Source organism: Primulina huaijiensis, chromosome 1 (assembly GCF_012295235.1).
Source record: "Primulina huaijiensis isolate GDHJ02 chromosome 1, ASM1229523v2, whole genome shotgun sequence".
NCBI lineage: Eukaryota > Viridiplantae > Streptophyta > Magnoliopsida > Lamiales > Gesneriaceae > Primulina > Primulina huaijiensis.
Genome location: NC_133306.1, coordinates 9356207 through 9374957, shown reverse-complemented (window position 1 = coordinate 9374957; position 18751 = coordinate 9356207). Strand labels below are relative to the sequence as shown.

The following is an 18751-nucleotide window of genomic DNA, read 5'->3' as shown; positions in this document are numbered from 1 at the left end:
AAGTAAATCTTGAAAAATCATCAACAATTACCAAGGTGTATTTCATTGCCCCTAAACTCATGACTGATATAGGACCAAAAAAATCCATGTGCAACAGTTCTAAGCATCTGGAGATAGATTTACTACCCTTGTTTTTTTAAGAAGATCTTACTTGTTTACCAAACTGACTTGCTGAACAAACTTTATCTTTTGAAAAATGGATCTTAGCAGGCCAGTTATAAGATCATGGTTACTCAGATGAGCGATGGATTTGATATTTAAGTGGTTCAACCTTTTATGCCACAACTAGTTCTTGGATGAATTTGAAAATACAAAAAAACCGGTGCATTGGGTTTATTAGTCCAACTTACCTCGTAAGCATTACCACATCGATTACCAGTTGTGATGATGTCATTAGTTGAGTTCTTAACTGTGCAGGTGTGCTTGTTGAACTGAAATGAAAAATTATTTTCGCATAACTGACTAATTCTAATCAAGTTATATTTCAGATTTTCAATAAGTATGACATTATTAATAACAATATTTTCATGGATAAGTTTATCATTACTCACGGTTCTACCTTTTGAGTTTTCTCCAAAACTGATGTTTGGACCAGAATACTTAATCGGTTGGGATAGAGAATCACCATCCCCTGTCATATGTCTTGAGTATCCATTGTCCATATACCAAAGTGAATCTTTTGTTGATTTACCTGTGTAACGTCCGAAAGCCAACCTACGTAAATCACATGCATGAAAATGAACTAAATTGCTTAACTGTTTTATTTACTTAATTTTAAATGTTTACATGATGCATATTATATAATTAAAGGTCTGATTGTATGATTAAATGATTAGAGGGCATGATTTCATGATAATTGAAGATATTATCCGAATATTCGATAATAGGTTAGGGAAAAGAGACCGTAGACGACCAAAATAAAATATTCTCAATAAATATTTTCAAGGCTTATTAATATGATTACATATGAATAAATTTTTCTAAAAATGGTAGAGTTCAAATTATTTTACGAGACGAGCTCGATTTTATCCAGAAACCCGATTTTGGGCAAACGAGGGACTTTTAAAAGATCAAAATTATTATTTTTGAAAATAATTTTTATAATCTTTTTATTTTTCAATTAAATAGGTGTTATTGAGCTTAATTTACCTAAGATGAGTAAGTCTAATTGCTCCTAAACTCAAAGACCCAAAACCCAAGCCCATTATCATGCAAAATAAAATATGTAAAAATGCAAATCCTAGGTTTTTCTAAGCTTACAGCAGCCGAAATCACACACACACAACACAAAAAAATTTCAAAACTTTGAGGAGGAGAAAACAAGGAGTCTAAGTTTGTTGGAAAATTGATTTCGGAGTTTGACAAATTGAGCATGAAAAAATTAAACTTATAAAGAAAACTAAAGGTAACTGAACTAAAAGTTTCGTAACTGATAGTTGCCCGAACTGAAGATCAATATATAATCAAGGGCAACTGAACTGATATAAACTAACTGAAGCTGTGTGGTCAATTGAAGGATAAGGTTTGGTTTATCCTATCGGCTACAAATAGTAAACTAAATCATCGGCTTTACACGTCATCAATTAAGGAACTTAGCTATCAACCGACAATTGTATAAAAGAAGACTGCAACATATAGTTGGAACGCCGCATTTCAGAAAAGCTACAGTGTACCAGTTGAGATAATGGTACCAGGTTTCAAGGATCAATGTACTTAGCCTGGGGACCATTGGATCGAAACCTGGGGAGGCACAGACTCCACTGCTAGGGGTGGAGAGTTCTATGATTAATGGCACATGGGAAAGCCCGTGATGAGAGAGGCCAAAGATCGGGAGAGCCCATGGTCGTTACACTTAGAGTTCTGGTTTTTATAGCTGAACTGTTTAGGTTACCTGCTTCGCGAATAATTTGAACTCGTAGGGCTGTATCTGATTCCATACTTCTTACCATTGTTCTTATTTTCAATCGGTTGCTCAACTGGTTTACTTAGTTCTGAAATTTCATGTACCATAGCTGATTTTACAAAGTGAATATACTTCCCTTTGCACATATTCAGCTTTGGCATAGTATCACTAGTAGAAGATTCATCTTGGCTATTAAAGCCTAAACCAGTTTTATCAATAACTGAATTCTGTAAATCTTGCATTCTGTCAACGTGACTGATGACTTATTCCAAGCTCGAATCAGATCAGTTTTTCTTGAATTTTCAAGTTTCAACTGCTGAATCATAGATTCGTTCTCAATCATTTCAACTTTCTACTTAGCAATCTTCTTTTTTAGACTCAACAATTCAACTGATTCATCAATTTCAGTTTTATTGTCTTGGTGATTAGTTTGCTTTTCTTTGGCCTTCTCAAATGACACTACAAGAAAATCTTAATTCAACAACACGTCAAAGACAACAGGTTTTTATAAAAACCGTTGTGCTTTTTCTTTTAACAACGGTTTCAAGAAAAACCGTTGTCGTAGTCCCAAAAAACCCGCTAAAAGACAACAGTTTCTGGAAAACCGTTGTCTTTTATATTTCTACGACAACGGTTTTTAAAAACCGTTGTCGATGAGCATGTTTTTTTTGGTCTACGACAACGGTTTTTAAAAACCGTTGTTGTTGAGCGTCTTTTTTTTAAGATACAACAACGGTTTACAAAAACCGTTGTGGATGAGCGTTTATTTTTTCGATACAACAACGGTTTATAAAAACCGTTGTGTATAAGTGGTTTTGTCAAGGGTCAAAGACAACGGTTTGTTTAAACTGTTTTCTTTGATCTTGTTTTATTAGAACTACGACAACGGTATTTATAAACCGTTGTCATTTCTTAGTGTTTTATATGGTTATAGACAACGATTATTTTAAAACCGTTGTTGTAGAATTTTTTTTGAAAAAATTTGTAGTGTTATTATAACACACACACAATTGTAATAAAAGAGAGAAGAGAAAGAAAGAAAACCCAAACCCATTCCCGCGCTACGTCGCCCTCTTCTCCCCAAAATCTCAAGTCGACGCCGCCGCTTCTCAAAGCCAAGGAAGACTGACCGACCACCGTGCGATCTAGCCATCAGGTTTGCGACCTTCGTTCAGCAAGAAGACACCATTATCTTTTATCTGATCGAGAGAGCGAAATATCCTAGAAATTTGGCCCTGTACAAGGACAAGTGCGTTCCCGAATCGTCGGATTCTTTGTCCGATTTCTTTCTCAAAAAATTCGACACTCTTCAAGCCAAGGTAAGCTTTTCTTTTATCTTTTCGTTTTCTTTTTCCCCCAAATTTAGTGGAATTGATCTGGCTTATGGGCATAAAATTTCTGCTTTGTGATTTTTTAAAAATGTGCCGACAAAATGCTGATTAACATCTTAAACTGATTCTTATTAAAAAAAATGAAGTTAGTTTGATAGGAGCCTTGCTTTTCATACTCGTCACTTGCATCAGCTCATTTGATAACGTCGCCACTTGAATAAGTGTCGGTGGCTGCAGTGGTTTCAGTGGCATAGCTTGAGGAGTATGACCTTACAAATGGATTGGATTTTATTGATCAATATTAAGATAATGTGGCATTAACACACAGGAAGAAAATGAAATTAAATAAAATGTCGTATAAATTTAGATATGAAAGGGAATACTATTTTATCTCATCTCAATAATAAGAGAAATATGTGGAAAAATATTAACTAGGATAGCTAAATTAGCTTGGAATTTTAATGGTTTATTGGAATTTTTGCTGTTATGTTAGTTCATGCATGCTTCTTTGATGCGGGTTTGAGCGGTAATTCCTTTGTTATGGTTGTTTTTCAACTGTTTTGAAGGATTTGACGCATTGTTGGTTGGTTAGTTGTACGTATAATGGACAAAGATTGGATGTCAAAGAACAGGTTGTCACATGAATATGAGGTTGGGGTGGAGTATTTCTTGCAGTTTGCATCGCGAAACACTAACAATCCGAATGCAATGCCTTGCCCATGTGCAAAATGTTGTAATCTAAAGACGAAAGATATTCACACTATAAGGGCTCATTTGTGTTGTAATGGTATAGATTTAACATATCATACATGGATTTGGCATGGCGAAAGATCTAAGTTCGGGAACTCAATGAATGATAGTGATCGAGTAGGGCAAGATGAACGCAAATATTTTACCAAGGAACCTATAAATATGGTCCATGGTGCATATGATAGTTATGCTGAGAATCCAAAACAATTCCATAAGCTACTTGAAGATGCCGAGAAACCTTTATATCCTGGATGTGTTAAATTTACAAAGTTATCTGCACTTGTGAAACTATATAACTTGAAGGCAAAATATAGCTGGAGTGATAAAAGTTTCACTGATTTACTTGGTTTGTTTGGGCAAATGCTTCCAGATGACAATGAATTGCCTTTATCTTTGTATGACGCAAAGAAAAGCTTATGTGCTTTAGGGATGAATTATGTGAAAATTCATGCTTGTCCTAATGATTGTATCTTATACCGGAAGGAGTATGAGGATTTTACCGGTTGCCCTATTTGCGGGATGTCAAGGTGGAAGTTGGGTAAAAATTCTACGATAAATGCAGGAGTTCCTGCAAAGGTCCTTTAGTACTTCCCATCTATTCCCAGATTTCAAAGATGGTTTCAGCAGAAGGTGATATCTAAGGACTTAACTTGGCATGCTGATAAAAGAATTCGTGATGGATACTTGCGCCATCCGGCTGATGCACCCTCTTGGAAAGTAGTGGATCACAACTGGCCAAATTTTGCTTCCGAGCCAAGAAACCTAAGATTGGCCATATCAGCAGACGGCTTCAATCCACATAGTTTGATGAGTTCTGCATATAGTTGTTGGCCAATTGTGATGATCACTTACAACCTTCCTCCAAGTTTGTGTATGAAGAGAAAATTTATGATGCTCACTTTGTTGATATCTGGTCCCAAACAACCGGGAAATGATATTGATGTCTACTTAGCACCTCTAATTGACGACTTAAAATTTTTATGGGATATAGGTGTTGATACATATGATGCATATCGAAAAGAAATTTTCTCGCTTAAAGCTGTGTTACTATGGACGATCAATGATTTTCCTGCATATGGGAACATGTCAGGTTATATTGTGAAAGGATATCATGCATGTCCAATATGTGGTGAAGAAACATGTTCGACAAGGTTGAAGCATAGTAGAAAAATTGCGTATATAGGCCATAGAAGGTTTCTTCCTACAAGTCATCCTTATCGAAGGAAAAAAAAAAGCATTTAATGGGAACCAAGAGTTTAAACTCGCACCAAAACCGCTAAATGGGCATGAAGTATTAGAAAGAGTTGGAAGAATTAATTATCGTCTGGGAAAAATGAGTGGGAAGGTTCAGTTGAAGGTAGGTGATGAAAAATCATGTTGGAAAAAGAAATCTATATTCTTTGAACTTGAGTATTGGAAACATCTACATGTTTGACATGTACTTGATGTGATGCATATTGAAAAAAATGTTTGTGAAAGTCTCATCAGTACGTTACTTGACATTCCAGGAAAACAAAGGATGGTTTATTTGTTGGATTCACTTAGTCATCGAAACCGTTACGATGACTGGAAATATGTGGTGGATATGTAAGTTAATATTAAATTTTATGTCAAATTTAATTTAGTGAATAAAACACTCATATGTTGACTGTCACTGATGTATGCAGGAGTGTAAGATTGTTTAATTCAAACAAGGAAAGGAAAGGGAAAAAACAAGCTATATGGGAAGTAGTAAAGGTATGCATGTGTACTTGTCATTAACCAATGTTTATTTAAATGTGTATATCAATCACTAAAAAAAATTTTAACATAGGGTCCACGGCAACCAGATTCAAAACAATGTGGTTTTTATGTTATGAGATTTATGCGAGAAATGATTGAAAAAAATGCTACCATTGAGAAGAACTCAATATCTTCAATTGTAATATTTGACATATTCTCAATATTCACAAATAATTGTGTATTTCTCATTTTTCAATGTCTTTATTAATTTGTTTTTTACTAATATTATCAGTGTGTTTGTTAACAGTTCATGAAAACAGAGTACTCTAGAGAAGAAATTGATGAAGTGCGATCCGAGTGGGCGGAATGCATACAAGATTATATTTACGACTAAGTATGCAAAGTATTGATGAAGTGTTTTGTGTTATGAATAGGTATGCAAAGTCTTGAACTGTATATTTGATAACAATTCTAGGTACGTTGACGAAATAGAGCTTGACGAAACAGTGCTTGTCAATATTAGTTTCACATTACTTCTAGCTTCGTAGAACATACATGTTATAGGTTTGTGAATTGATGTTATGACTTTGTTTCGAGTACATAAATGTTGTTTGTGTTGTTTGAAAATTTTTGGGATGTCTTATATATGGGGAGGTCATGCCGAAATTTCTATTTTCTTCGGTATATACTAGTTATGACTTTATTTTGCATATTTAACTGTTGTTTGTGTACTCTTAATAATGTCAATATTGTTTGGATACTATCAAAGCTAGGCTGCAAAATTGATCCATTAACTAATTCGATACGTTGATATTGTGGGACTCTACTGCCACATTGTTATTTTCGATTGTTATTTTTGGTTTAATTATTATTATATATATTGTAAAATAAAAAAAATTTAATACAATAATTTTTAACTAATGAAAAAAATTATTAAAGACAACAGTTTTGAATTCTAGTGCAGAAAATTTAAAGACAACGGTTTTAAATTGTTGTAGATTCAACAAAACACTACGGTTTTTAGGCGTTGCAAAACTCTTGTCGTTGTTATAAAAAAAAAACGGTCCCAAAAGTTGAGAAACCGTGGTCGTTGATATATTATGGCGACGGGATAAAACTGTTGCAAAACTATTGTCAATCGTGTTAAAAGACATCGGTCTTTAAACGTCGCGAAACTGTTGTCGTTGTTATTAAATAACAACGGTTTAAAACTGTTGCGGAACTGTTGTGGTTGGTGTTAAAATACAACGGTGTAAAACCGTTGTCGTTGGTAGTAAAAGACAACGGTTTAAAACCATTGTCGTTGAAGGCACTTTCAACAACACCCTCAGTTACAACAGTTTTAAATGGCCTAAGACAACGGATAAAATCCGTTGTCGTTTAGCATTTTTGTAGTAGTGTGAGAGAGCAAGATTGTGATACTCATTGACCATGTTGTGTAGTGTGGAAATAAGTTCTTCCCGTGTAAAATCAATTGAACTGAAATTAAATACTTGCTCACTGTTTGACTCCAGTTCTATGTCATCAGCCATCAAACACTTTGCTTCTTCTTCATCACTGGAGCTGCTCATGCACTCAGATTTTGATTCATCACTATCAATTTCTGTCCACTTAGACTTACTTTCTTCAGCTAATAGGACTTCATGTTTCTTTTTGAATTATCTCTTATCATCCTTATCTCTTCTCCTCTTCTTAAATGACTTCTTTCCATTTTCAGCTGAACGTCAACTATCCTTCTTTGGCTTAGGGCAGTCAGCAATGAAGTGTCCAGTTTTGCCACAATTGTAGCAAGCATTTGGTTCTTCCTTAGAGATGTTCTTGTGATAATGTCTTTGAAATGAACCTTGATTCCTTCTCATGAATCTCCCAAACTTCTTAACGAACAATGACATGGCATCATTGCTCAGCTGTTCTACAGACTTTTCAGCTGAACCAGTTGGTTCAAGTTTCATTGCGCTGGGGCCAGTTGTGACTTGTGGAGTTGATGGTTCTCCCTCTCTAGTCCGTAATTCAAACTCGTAGGCTTTGAGATCAGCAAATAAATCATGTAATACAACTTTGTTAAGGTCTTTGGATTATTTCATTGGCATTGTCTTAACATCTCATTCTTTGGGAAGCCCACGAACAACTTTCAATGCAACTTCTTTATTTGAATATACTTTCCTAAGTGTATCCAGTTCGTTGATGATGATACTTATTCGTTCATCATATTCATTCATTGACTCTCCAGTTTTCATCTTGATATTATCAAACTTTAATACAGCAAGTGAGAGTTTCTTTTCCTTTGTTTGCTCAATTCCTTCACACAGCTAGATCAACTTTTCTCGAATCTCTTTGGCTGTTTTGCACTCTTGATTTTGCTGAATGTGATCTTATCCAATGTTTTGTATAGAATATCCTTTGCCACATTATCATAGTTCGCTTTTTTTTTGTCTTCAGCAGTCCACTCTTCTCCTAGTTTTTCAATAAGATGAGGTGCTCCATCATTTATGGCAATAGCTATATTTGCTTTTATTATCTTCATTGGTCCGTCAGTTATAACGTACCACATATCGTCATCTTGTGCAGCTAAATGAGCTTGCATTCTGATTTTCCAATCATCGAATTTTTCTCTTGAGAACATAGGAATTTTATTGAAGGAAGACATGGTGATCAGGCGTATGAATAGAGAGTATTCAGGAACAAGATTGAAAACTACTCTGATACCACTTGTTAGTATCGGTTTGAAGGGTCAAATTGTTTAGAAGGCGGGGTTGAATAAACACTTTAAGATTTTTGACTCTTTTTCGATAATGGTGAATCAATTTAGTGATAAATTGTATTCAAGAATCTTGTTGTCGATATCAGTCAGTTAAATAATATAAGTGCGGAAATAAACTAACTAATAGATTAAATACTCAAATAATACCTAAAACAAAGAGCATAAAGATTTTATGGATGTTCGGAGGCTTCAAATGCTTCTACGTCACCCCTTCTATCACAAGGATATGTTTTTTACTAAAAAAAAATTTGATTAATTACACAAGCTGTAATAACCCACTTCAGTTTGGACTTAAACACTGCCAAACTGAAACTCTTAGTTTCTTTTAGAATTTATCAATATACAACTGATTTTCTTTTTTTGGCACAACTGATCTTAGAATATTGAATACAACAACGTAATGTACTAGTGCTTTATCTCAGATGATAGTTTGAAAGCTATGAAATATCTCTGTTATGAGTGTGAACTTTTTTGTAAGATCTTGTATGCTTGAATTCAAAATTCAGTCAGAATAATTAAGCAAAAGTTCTTTTCTCAACTGAACTTCTTGGCTATTTATAGGCTTTTCTTCCAACGGTAACATTGAATGCATTATTTAATACTTATCCGTTGATTTGTCCTTTCTGAATGTGCATCATTCTTCTGACAATAGTATAATGTGACATTCTGATATGTGGCACTATGAGTTACAGTCTGATTTTGTACAAATTGTCAGTTGTTGGCTACGCTTTAACTGATGACGTGTCAAACTGATTATTAGTTGACTACATAGCCGGTCAGCTGAGCTGACTGTATAACTGATCAGTTCCAACTGTTAGTTCAGTTATCTTTACAGATTCAGTTAGCCTCGATCAGTTCGATTGCCTTCGATTATTTAACTCATTAATTATCAGTTCGGGCAACTTTAGTTTGGGTAGTTTAAGATTGAATTAATTCAGTTGAGCCGATCAATTCTGCAATCTTCAACACCTTTATTTGTCAAACTCCTACATTTTAATTCTAACAGAGTTCAATTTGGTGATTAAAGTTTGATGGAGATCAAACATATAACTTATAAAAGAGTTTATAAGTTAATTCCATATTTGGAAGTTCAGGAAATTATCATTATTTCTAATTTTCATTTTTCACCATAATAATGACTTTTGTACACTTGTCACATAGACGATTTCTGATATTCGATTGGAGTTATGATGAATACATAATCATGAAATGTTTAATTAGTAAACATGGAATATTCTAGTCAAATGTTGATTAATAGATTCTCCAATGTCAAGTTACCCAAAGAATATTCTATAAGAACATTGAATTGACTAATTAAATAATAATTATGTAATTATATCATGCATTGTCCAAAATGAAAAAATTACATTAAAGATTTGGTAGGGGAGAAACACTCAACCATGGAGTGTTCTAGACGGATTGTGATTCAACAATTAGGCGTTAATAAATATGAGTTATCAAAAATTAATAACACATAACCAAGAAAATCTAGTCTTGAATTATCTATAGATCTTCTCTCTCCCACAAGAAAAATCACTCCCCCCTTTTTTAGAAAAACGCATCGCCGGGAACACCACAAGAACAGTCATGCCCCGCCATTGCCAACCACCATCACCGCTGCATCATTACCGGAATTCACACTTTCTGACAATTGATTCTCAACGTAAAACTTGTTTAGATTTTTATTGCAATCTAAACAAGAGATTCAACTTTCAATCATGGATTTGATTCGGAGGATGGAAGAAAGGACGAGATATGTTTACCGTTTGTAGGGATTTACAAAAAAACTATCTTTGTTAATCCCGGAATATTTTGATGTTAAGTGTTTTGAGCAAAAGGTAAATAATTTTAAATATATATTTGAATCATACGACACCCAAACAAGTTTTGATTGTCAAAACTCAAAATTATTCAAAATTTTAAACTTAGTTGCTCTGTAAGTGCGATACACTAGCATTACAACGTACAGTTAATAATATATATATATCTTTCCATTTATTCTTTCTATGCTATAAGTCCATTAATCCGGGGAACCAAACTAAAGTGATCCTATTTCGGAGAATCACGAAACTTCTCCTTAAAGTTTTAAATTGAACGTCATTAATTGGCCAAATACGCAAGTGCAATTTGCAAAAGCACGACAAAGAATGAACAAAGATTCGAAAATCTATTGAATTTCATGTGTGAACAATATCACGGGAGTCAAGTAGTAAACAAAGAATGAATAAAGATTCTCTTGAAATCTATATAATCAGAGCCGTACATGTGGTTCACAGGTCCTGAGGCGGTATGTTAAAAAAAAATTTTGTTGTGATAAATAACCGGAAAGCTCAGTTTGCAAATTAAAAATAACCAAACAATAAATATAAGAAAAATATATTTACGAGTTATATATTTATCTCTTTGAGATTTTTTCTTCGTGCGCCACAATATCAACATGGCTCTAACGTAATGCTGTGTCATATGAACAATTATATTGGAAAAAGATTGAAATTGACAAAAATTGTAAGATATGTTGCTAAAATTGAAATTTATCGATATAAACTATCGAAATAAGAAAATGATATATATAATGAACCAATATTGTAAAAATATATGATTTGTTTTAAATAATAAATATAATATTTTATTGAAGAAAATAAAAATAAAGATATGTAAAATAGGTAAGTATCACAATTTTTTTGTGTTTTAATTTTTGAAATGGGTCTAACTACATAAATTCAAGAAAAGAGGCCAAATAATCGACAAGTTAAGTATAAAAGTTTAATACATGAGTTGACACAATATAAAATATTAAATATATTAGACAAACATTATCAATTTATGCATACAAAATTTTTAAAAATTTAATNAGACAAACATTACCAATTTATGCATACAAAATTTTTAAAAATTTATTTAATGAGCCGTGTAGCTTTATTGTTTGAGCTCTACATAATTTGATTAAATTCAAAACGAACACAATCTTCATATTTAATCATGTTTTTAATGGGTCAATGTCCAATGCAGATACTATTTAAGTGCAGGATTTTTTTTTGGACCCCTGTGATGGCCGGGCCCTGAGACGATAGACTCTCTCGCCTCGCAAGAGGTACGGCCTGGCCTGTCTATATTCTTCAATTATTTTGTGCTGGAAAGCTATACACTTCTGATATTTTTGTGTGGTCCAAAATGTGCTTTCAAAACTATGAATTCCTTGCACTCTTAGGAGAGGTGTTCGAGACAACGGTTTGGTTCGGTCTAGATAAAAATTCGATCATATTTTATCAGTTTTACAAATTCTCATATCAAATCATCATATATTTATAACCAAATCAACCTAAAGGTTTGGTTTAGATAAGAATTCGTACCAAATCATATTTTATCGGTTTTATAAATTTTCAAACCAAACCATAAAATATTTATAACCAATTCAACCTAAATCATGAATTTCGAATTGGTCTGGTTTGAATGACTAATTTTAGGTTTTAAGTTTCATAGTGAATTAATGCTTTAGATATTGTAATTTGGAAAAGTAACAACAGAAAATTCTTAGAAGTTGATTAAATATTTTATTTGATTGTTGAATAAAATGATTATAAGTAAAACCATATATAAAATATTTATGAATGTTATAAAATTTTGCAATTTATAAAAACAATCTAAACCTTTAGGGTTGTAGTTATGTTTATTAGGGCTAAAATTAGCGATAAATAAATTTTCAATATATTAAATTACTTATACAGGTTAAAAAATTTGCAATTTAAAAACCTAAACTTCTAGAGTTGTATTTATGTCATATATATATATAGAGCTATTCCTTATTTGGTCCTTGCATTAAGTCTTGGCCAAGGGCTTTGCACAAGTTCCATAAGATTCCTTCCAATCCTGGTTCATTTGTCAACTTGATAGACACACTTACAACATAACTAAACCAAACCATAAGGTTTGGATTAGTTTTCCGATAATCACGGTTTGGATTGGTCTTAAATTAGGGGTTAAGTTCAGTTTTTGTTATCTCTTCTCGGGAAAGAACACAAAAACATATATTGACACAACAGATCCAAGAGAGGTAGGGCAACACAAAGAACAAGAGTGCAAGTTTGAGATCATATTAGAGGAAAGTACGGCTCTAATTGTAATCTTTTTCTCATTGTATTTCCTTTGGTATTTCATGTAATCAGAACTTGGATTTGGATTAATGAAATTTGATGATCTCCATAGATATAGCCTATAGGCTATTGAAAGCCGAACCGCGTGAATCTTGTCTCATTTCAATTTCCGCACTAGTTTCTTTGTTGTTAGAATTTCTGGTTTTGATCATTAGTTTAAAGTGCATATTGAGGGATTTGTGATTGCGGATACGTTCTTGACATTCTGGGATTGAAGTGTTCTTAACAAGTGGTGAGTTTGCATGAATCTTTGATTGATCCCATAGCAAGTGGCATCATCCGTGAGAAGATGAAACACGATGGGTTCTATATATATGAAACTCGATATAGAGAAATTCACCGGAAAGAATGATTTTGATCTTTGGAGAATCAAGATTAGAGCAATCTTGATATAACAGGGACTGAGAGGAGCTCTAAAAATGAAGAAGGAAATGTCAAGCTCTCCGAATAAAAAAGAGATGGTCAGATTCTGCATTGTTGTTGAAACTCGAAAGCATTTATATGACCAAGTGTTAGAGTACGTGTCAAGCGAACCAGCTTGTATCTTAGACTTTTATTTGCTCTAATATAAAACGATCTTTATTTCAATAATATTTTACGATTTTATTCAATTATGGCTTTATGCTTTATCTGTATACTCAAGCTAACTACATAGATAAAGTTTTTGAATATATAATAGGTACCATGAGGTCTGCCTCACAACATAAGATCATGAAACTTATTAGGAAGCGTACCGTATATTCTAAACAAGTTCTTAGTCGAACCAGCCGCCTAAAATAAGGATAAAGATCGCTTGAGCTTGAGACTAGCATCTGTGATGTAAACGCCATGTTTCATGGGCAAGTGCATGGAGATGTCCATTCATACAGATGGGTGATTATATGATGATGAACTGAACAACCATCCCTCGAACTGTCCAAGTGGTTCTCACTTATCGAGTGGAATAGTACGCGGTTATAGTTATACACCATTAGCCTTTGACTTGGGACAATGTAAGGGCTATACGTACTAGTATGAAGTTTGATCCGTTTATTGATTCCATTGAGGGTCATCAGGTGGTGAAGTTAGGTGCAGTTTCGAAATACGTAGGAGCAAATGTAATGAAGTCGAGGATTCACTGTTTGCCTACGGGTGAAGATATCCTATGTGATATGATAAGTTAATAGTGGAATGAGTCTCTATACAGATAAAGAAATGTGCTTTAGAGAAATGTTTTCCTAGTTGCACATACCATACCACTATTAGTACTCAAAGATAAATCACATTGTTATCGGATTCATATGCAACTTTTGATAAACCAACGGTTGCAGATTCGATCGAGATATATGTGTCGAATGAACAGTACTGTATACTAACCATAACTTAAGGTTCTTGCATGCACTATCAATGATACCTAAAGGATCATAGGACGATGCTACTAGATGCTATTAGCAAGATATGATGGGTGCAATCAGAAATGAGTTTTTGTAACGTACAGTAGTTTTAAACTAATTGAAATTTGCAGAAAAATAAAAATTTTCTGAATTAAATAGATAACTTTCAAATTGCGATAAAATAATCTGTTCGTCCAAAATATTTGAAATAAAAAGATTACAAACCAAGTTTGCAAAAAGAATGGTTCAAACATCGCAAAGCAATCTCGTAAAAATCAGAGTATTGAAACATGCATAAAGATCTTAAAACGTAGACGGTACTCGGGTTTAGCCTCCTGACCGAGCTGGCTCATTTGTCCCCACCCCTCGTCTTCACCTGCATCGATCAAATCTAGTGAGTCTAAAGACTCAACATGTATAAACTGGATATAGCAAATAATACATAAAAAAACCACATGCATTAAAAGTAGAACGTACATACTTGAAACATGAACGTGCTTACAAAAACATATACGAGCCATCGTATCGTAATACTTTTCATAAACATACATGCATCATACATACTTGAACATGCATAAACTTCATCATTTTGCATAGAGATATGTTTCAAAGCAAGTGACTCATACATAAATGCGTCTGATCAGACTAAACCACAATACTGTGCTGGTAGGGATGTCCACTACCGCATACATGAGATCCCCGGTCATGCATTACTGGATAGATTGGTCCCTGTTCATGTTTTACCACTTTTCAATCCTGATCTAAACTCGGTCATGCTTTACCGGGGTGGAGAGGTCCTCGGCCACGTTCACCGACTTTCAAACCCGTTCTTATTTGGTCACAAGACATTTAGTATACCTAAAAAATATAAACATTTTCTTTTGCACGTCGAACATACTTACATGGCATTGAGGGATTCGATGGATCTCGCCTAGGCTACTGCTGCAGATGCTAATGCATTATCAAGCACTTAATTTCCATAACTTAAACGTAAAGTTCATGCTCACAACCCGCAATGACAAATTACTTACGGCGTTCTAAAACACTCGGGACTTAACCTCGTTTAATCATCGTACTAAACCATGATATCAAGTCCCGAAATAACTCCTAAAATGATGTGTGAACATTTTCCAAAACATAAAAGACATGAGCCTAAAATAGTTTTTTAAAAATCATGTTCAAGCGCCTAGGCGTTGGGCCTTGCTGCAGCGCTGCGCCCACGCGAACCCAAAAACTCAAATTAGAGTTTGGCGCTAGGCTCTGGCGCCGCGGCGCTAGTTCTGCGCCCACGCGAACCCAAAAACTCAAATTTGATGCAAACTCTAAGCCACGTCCTATCGACTCGAACCGCTGCAACGAGACTCAACCTAGGACGCTATGGCAATGTTTCCAACTCACACGATGCCCCAAAACGACGACGCAAAACATACAACGCAACACAACCCGTGCAAAGACATTTTGACACCGAAACGCTTCCTACGACTTCTAATGCAACCAAGTACCTATCGACACGAGACAAAGCACAAAAAATCGTCCCAACATCATACACAATGTACCTAAACATAGCAGCGATAACCCGACAGTTCCCAACGAACCCTGCAACAAAAAAATCTCAAGAACACGTCAAGAACAAATTTTCATATAATCGCTGTTTGAGCAGTACCACAAAAACAATTATAACTCACTCGTTTCTTGTCCAAAAATTACGAATTTACCGTCAAATCGAAGGTATCAAATAGTAATACATTTTATATGTTGAAAACGTTTCCAGAAAACCAACTGAAAATGAACAGTACACGAAATGACATCAAAATTCGGTTTTCAGATCTAAAAATCGTTTCAAATTCAATCCAATCAATTTTGCTCAAACTCTTGCATATCATACATGAATTTTTACACATAAACAACATCAAAACATATAATATGACATGATCGATGCAAAAATGAGAGATTATACATGCCTTTGATCTTTAAAACTATCGAAACGACGATACCGAAGCGGGAAGGATGCGAGGGTTGATCCGGGACGAACGTGGCACGATTTTCATGAAAAAAAATGGACAAAAATTGCTCGAATTTTGAATAGGGAGGGGGCGGCTGCTGCTAGCTCTAAGAACCCTAACTTTCCTCTCAAACAAATGAAATGAAAGCCAAGGAAAATGTGTGTGTGTGTGTATTGTGAAAAAAACCGATGGTGTGAGTGAGTGTGATAGTGTGTGCGCGCGTGTGTTTTAGGTAATTAGGGGATAAAATTTTGCTTAATTAATAATTAACATACTAATTAAATGTTAATCCACACTAATTATACAAAATCCCCTAATTTAAAATAAAATGTACAAGTGTTAAACCTTTAAAAGCTTTAAAATCTTAAAATCATCAAATGAATAAATTAAGAATTAAAAATGCTAAACTTAATAAATAATTTTAAAATACCAAATTTTTGACTTGAAATAAAATACAATATTTTACAAATCGCCCAAATCGTCGCCGGTCTCTTTTCCTCGATCCCGCATCAAATAATCGCCTGAAACATGAAACTCAAGAAAACATTTTAACATGCATCACATAAACATAAATAATTTAAAAAAATGCCAATTCATAAATAACGCATCGTTAAAAATCATTTTAAACTTAATTAAATAATTTAACAATTTAAATAATTGTATGGGTTTTATGTGTACTGATTTTGGGCTTTACAATTCCTCCCCCTCTTAAATAAATTTTGTACTCGAAATTAAGTCTTACCAAATAGTTCCGGGTATCGATCCTCATATCTGCTTCGGCTTCCCAAGTGGCCTCCTCCACTGATTGACTCAGCCCGGACTTTGACCAACTTGATCACTTTGTTCCGAAGTTTCCGCTCCTGCTTGTCTAAGATTTGGACGGGTCTCTCTTCATACGACAAATCTGGATCAAACTGCAACGGCTCAAAACTCAAGACATGCAAATGATTCGTGATATACTTCCTCAGCATCGAGACGTGGAACACATTGTGTACACCGGCCAGATTCGGCGGTAGAGCTACATGATAAGCTAGTGTCCCAACCCTGTCAAGTATTTCGAATGGCCCAATAAATCTCGGACTGAGCTTGCCTCTCTTCCCAAACCTCATAACACCCTTCATGGTTGCTATCTTTACGAATACGTGATCTCTACGGCAAACTCGAGATCCATTCTTCTCTTGTCAGCATAACTCTTTTGATGACTCTGGGCGGTCTTCATCCTGTCTTAGATCTTGACCACCACATCTACAGTCTGCTGAACGATCTCTAAACCAAGTTCTGATCTCTCACCGACTTCATCCCAATGAATCAGCGATCTGCACTTCCTCCCACACAGTGTCTCGTTGGGAGCCATATCTATAGATGATTGGAAGCTGTTGTTGTAGGTAAACTCCACTAGAGGTAGCTTTGATTCCCAATTCTTATGAAAATCTATCACACAGGCTCGCAACAAATCCTCCAAAATCTGAATTACTCGCTCGGACTGGCCATCTGTCTGAGGGTGGAATGCAGTACTGATAGCAACTTCGTCACCATGGCTGCATGTAAACTCTTTCAAAAGGAAGATGTGAAACTCGGGTCCCTGTCGGACACAATAGAAACTGGAACTCCGTGCAGTCGGACTATCTCTCTGATATAGAGCTCTGCATATTGAGTCATGGAGAAAGTCGTCTTCACTGGTAAGAAATGTGCTGACTTAGTAAGTCGATCCACTATAACCCAAATGACATTGGATCCTATGACTGACCTCGATAAACTAACAACGAAGTCCATGGCGATATTCTCCCATTTCCACTCGGGGATAGGGAGTGACTTAAGCATTCCTGCTAGCCTCTGATGTTCTGCTTTCACTTGCTGGCAAGTGAGACATTCAGATACAAATCGGAGGATGTCCCTCTTCATCTCTGGCCACCAATACAGAATCTGCAAATCTTTGTACATCTTGGTACCTCCTGAATGAATGGAATGTGGAGATGCATGTACCTCTGTCAGAATATCCTCTCCGATCGAATCAACACTAGGCACCCACATCCTTCCTCTATATTTCTCAATACCATCAGACATTGTGTAGAGTACACTGCCATTGGCCTCATCCTTCAATCTCCATTTCTATAACTGCTCATCCGAGCTAAGAAGCATTGATGCATAGCACGAAATTGCCTTGTCCTGATGGCATGACTAAAACTTGCACTGTGATAAGAGCTTGCTTCAAAGTATCAAAGCTCTTCTGACACTCATCACTCCAAATGAATTTAGCATTCTTCTCATTCAATGAAGTGAGTGGCATTGAAATCGAAGAAAATACCTGAATAAATTTCTTGTAGTAGCCTGCCAAGACTAGAAAACTGCGGATTTTTGATACATTCTTCGGCTCAATCCATTCCTTAACTGCTGCCACCTTGGCTGGATATACCTCAATGCCACTGCTAGATATTATATGTCCCAAAAATGCTACTTTCTCCAACCATAATTCACACTTGCTGAATTTTGCAAAAAACTTGCGTCTCTGCAAGACCTGCAAAACTGTACCCAAATGCTGACTGTGCTCCTCATGGCTCTTCAAGTAGATAAGAATGTCGTCAACGAACACTATAACGAACTGATCTAGGTAGGGCTGAAATACTCGATTAATGAGGTCCATAAAAATTTCTGGAGCATTCGTCAGTGCAAACGGCATCACTAAAAACTCGTAATGTTCATATCTGGTTCTGAAGGCTATCTTATGAACATCTGCCTCTTTTACCTTCAGCTGATGAT

General features: G+C 35.1%; 1 protein-coding gene and 1 long non-coding RNA gene across 2 annotated transcripts; both read left to right on the top strand.

Moving 5' to 3' along the window:
* The first annotated feature begins 3837 nt into the window (after positions 1-3837).
* LOC140971143 (uncharacterized) lies at positions 3838-5226 on the top strand. The gene is made up of 2 exons (XM_073433245.1): positions 3838-4511; positions 4590-5226. Exons 1-2 carry the CDS (start codon positions 3838-3840, stop codon positions 5224-5226), a joined length of 1311 nt encoding a protein of 436 aa, XP_073289346.1.
* A 276-nt stretch (positions 5227-5502) lies between these two features.
* On the top strand, positions 5503-5913 carry LOC140970731 (uncharacterized). Its single transcript, XR_012174176.1, has 3 exons — positions 5503-5571; positions 5652-5721; positions 5798-5913. It is a non-coding gene; the product is annotated as an uncharacterized lncRNA (long non-coding RNA).
* Positions 5914-18751: the final 12838 nt, after the last annotated feature.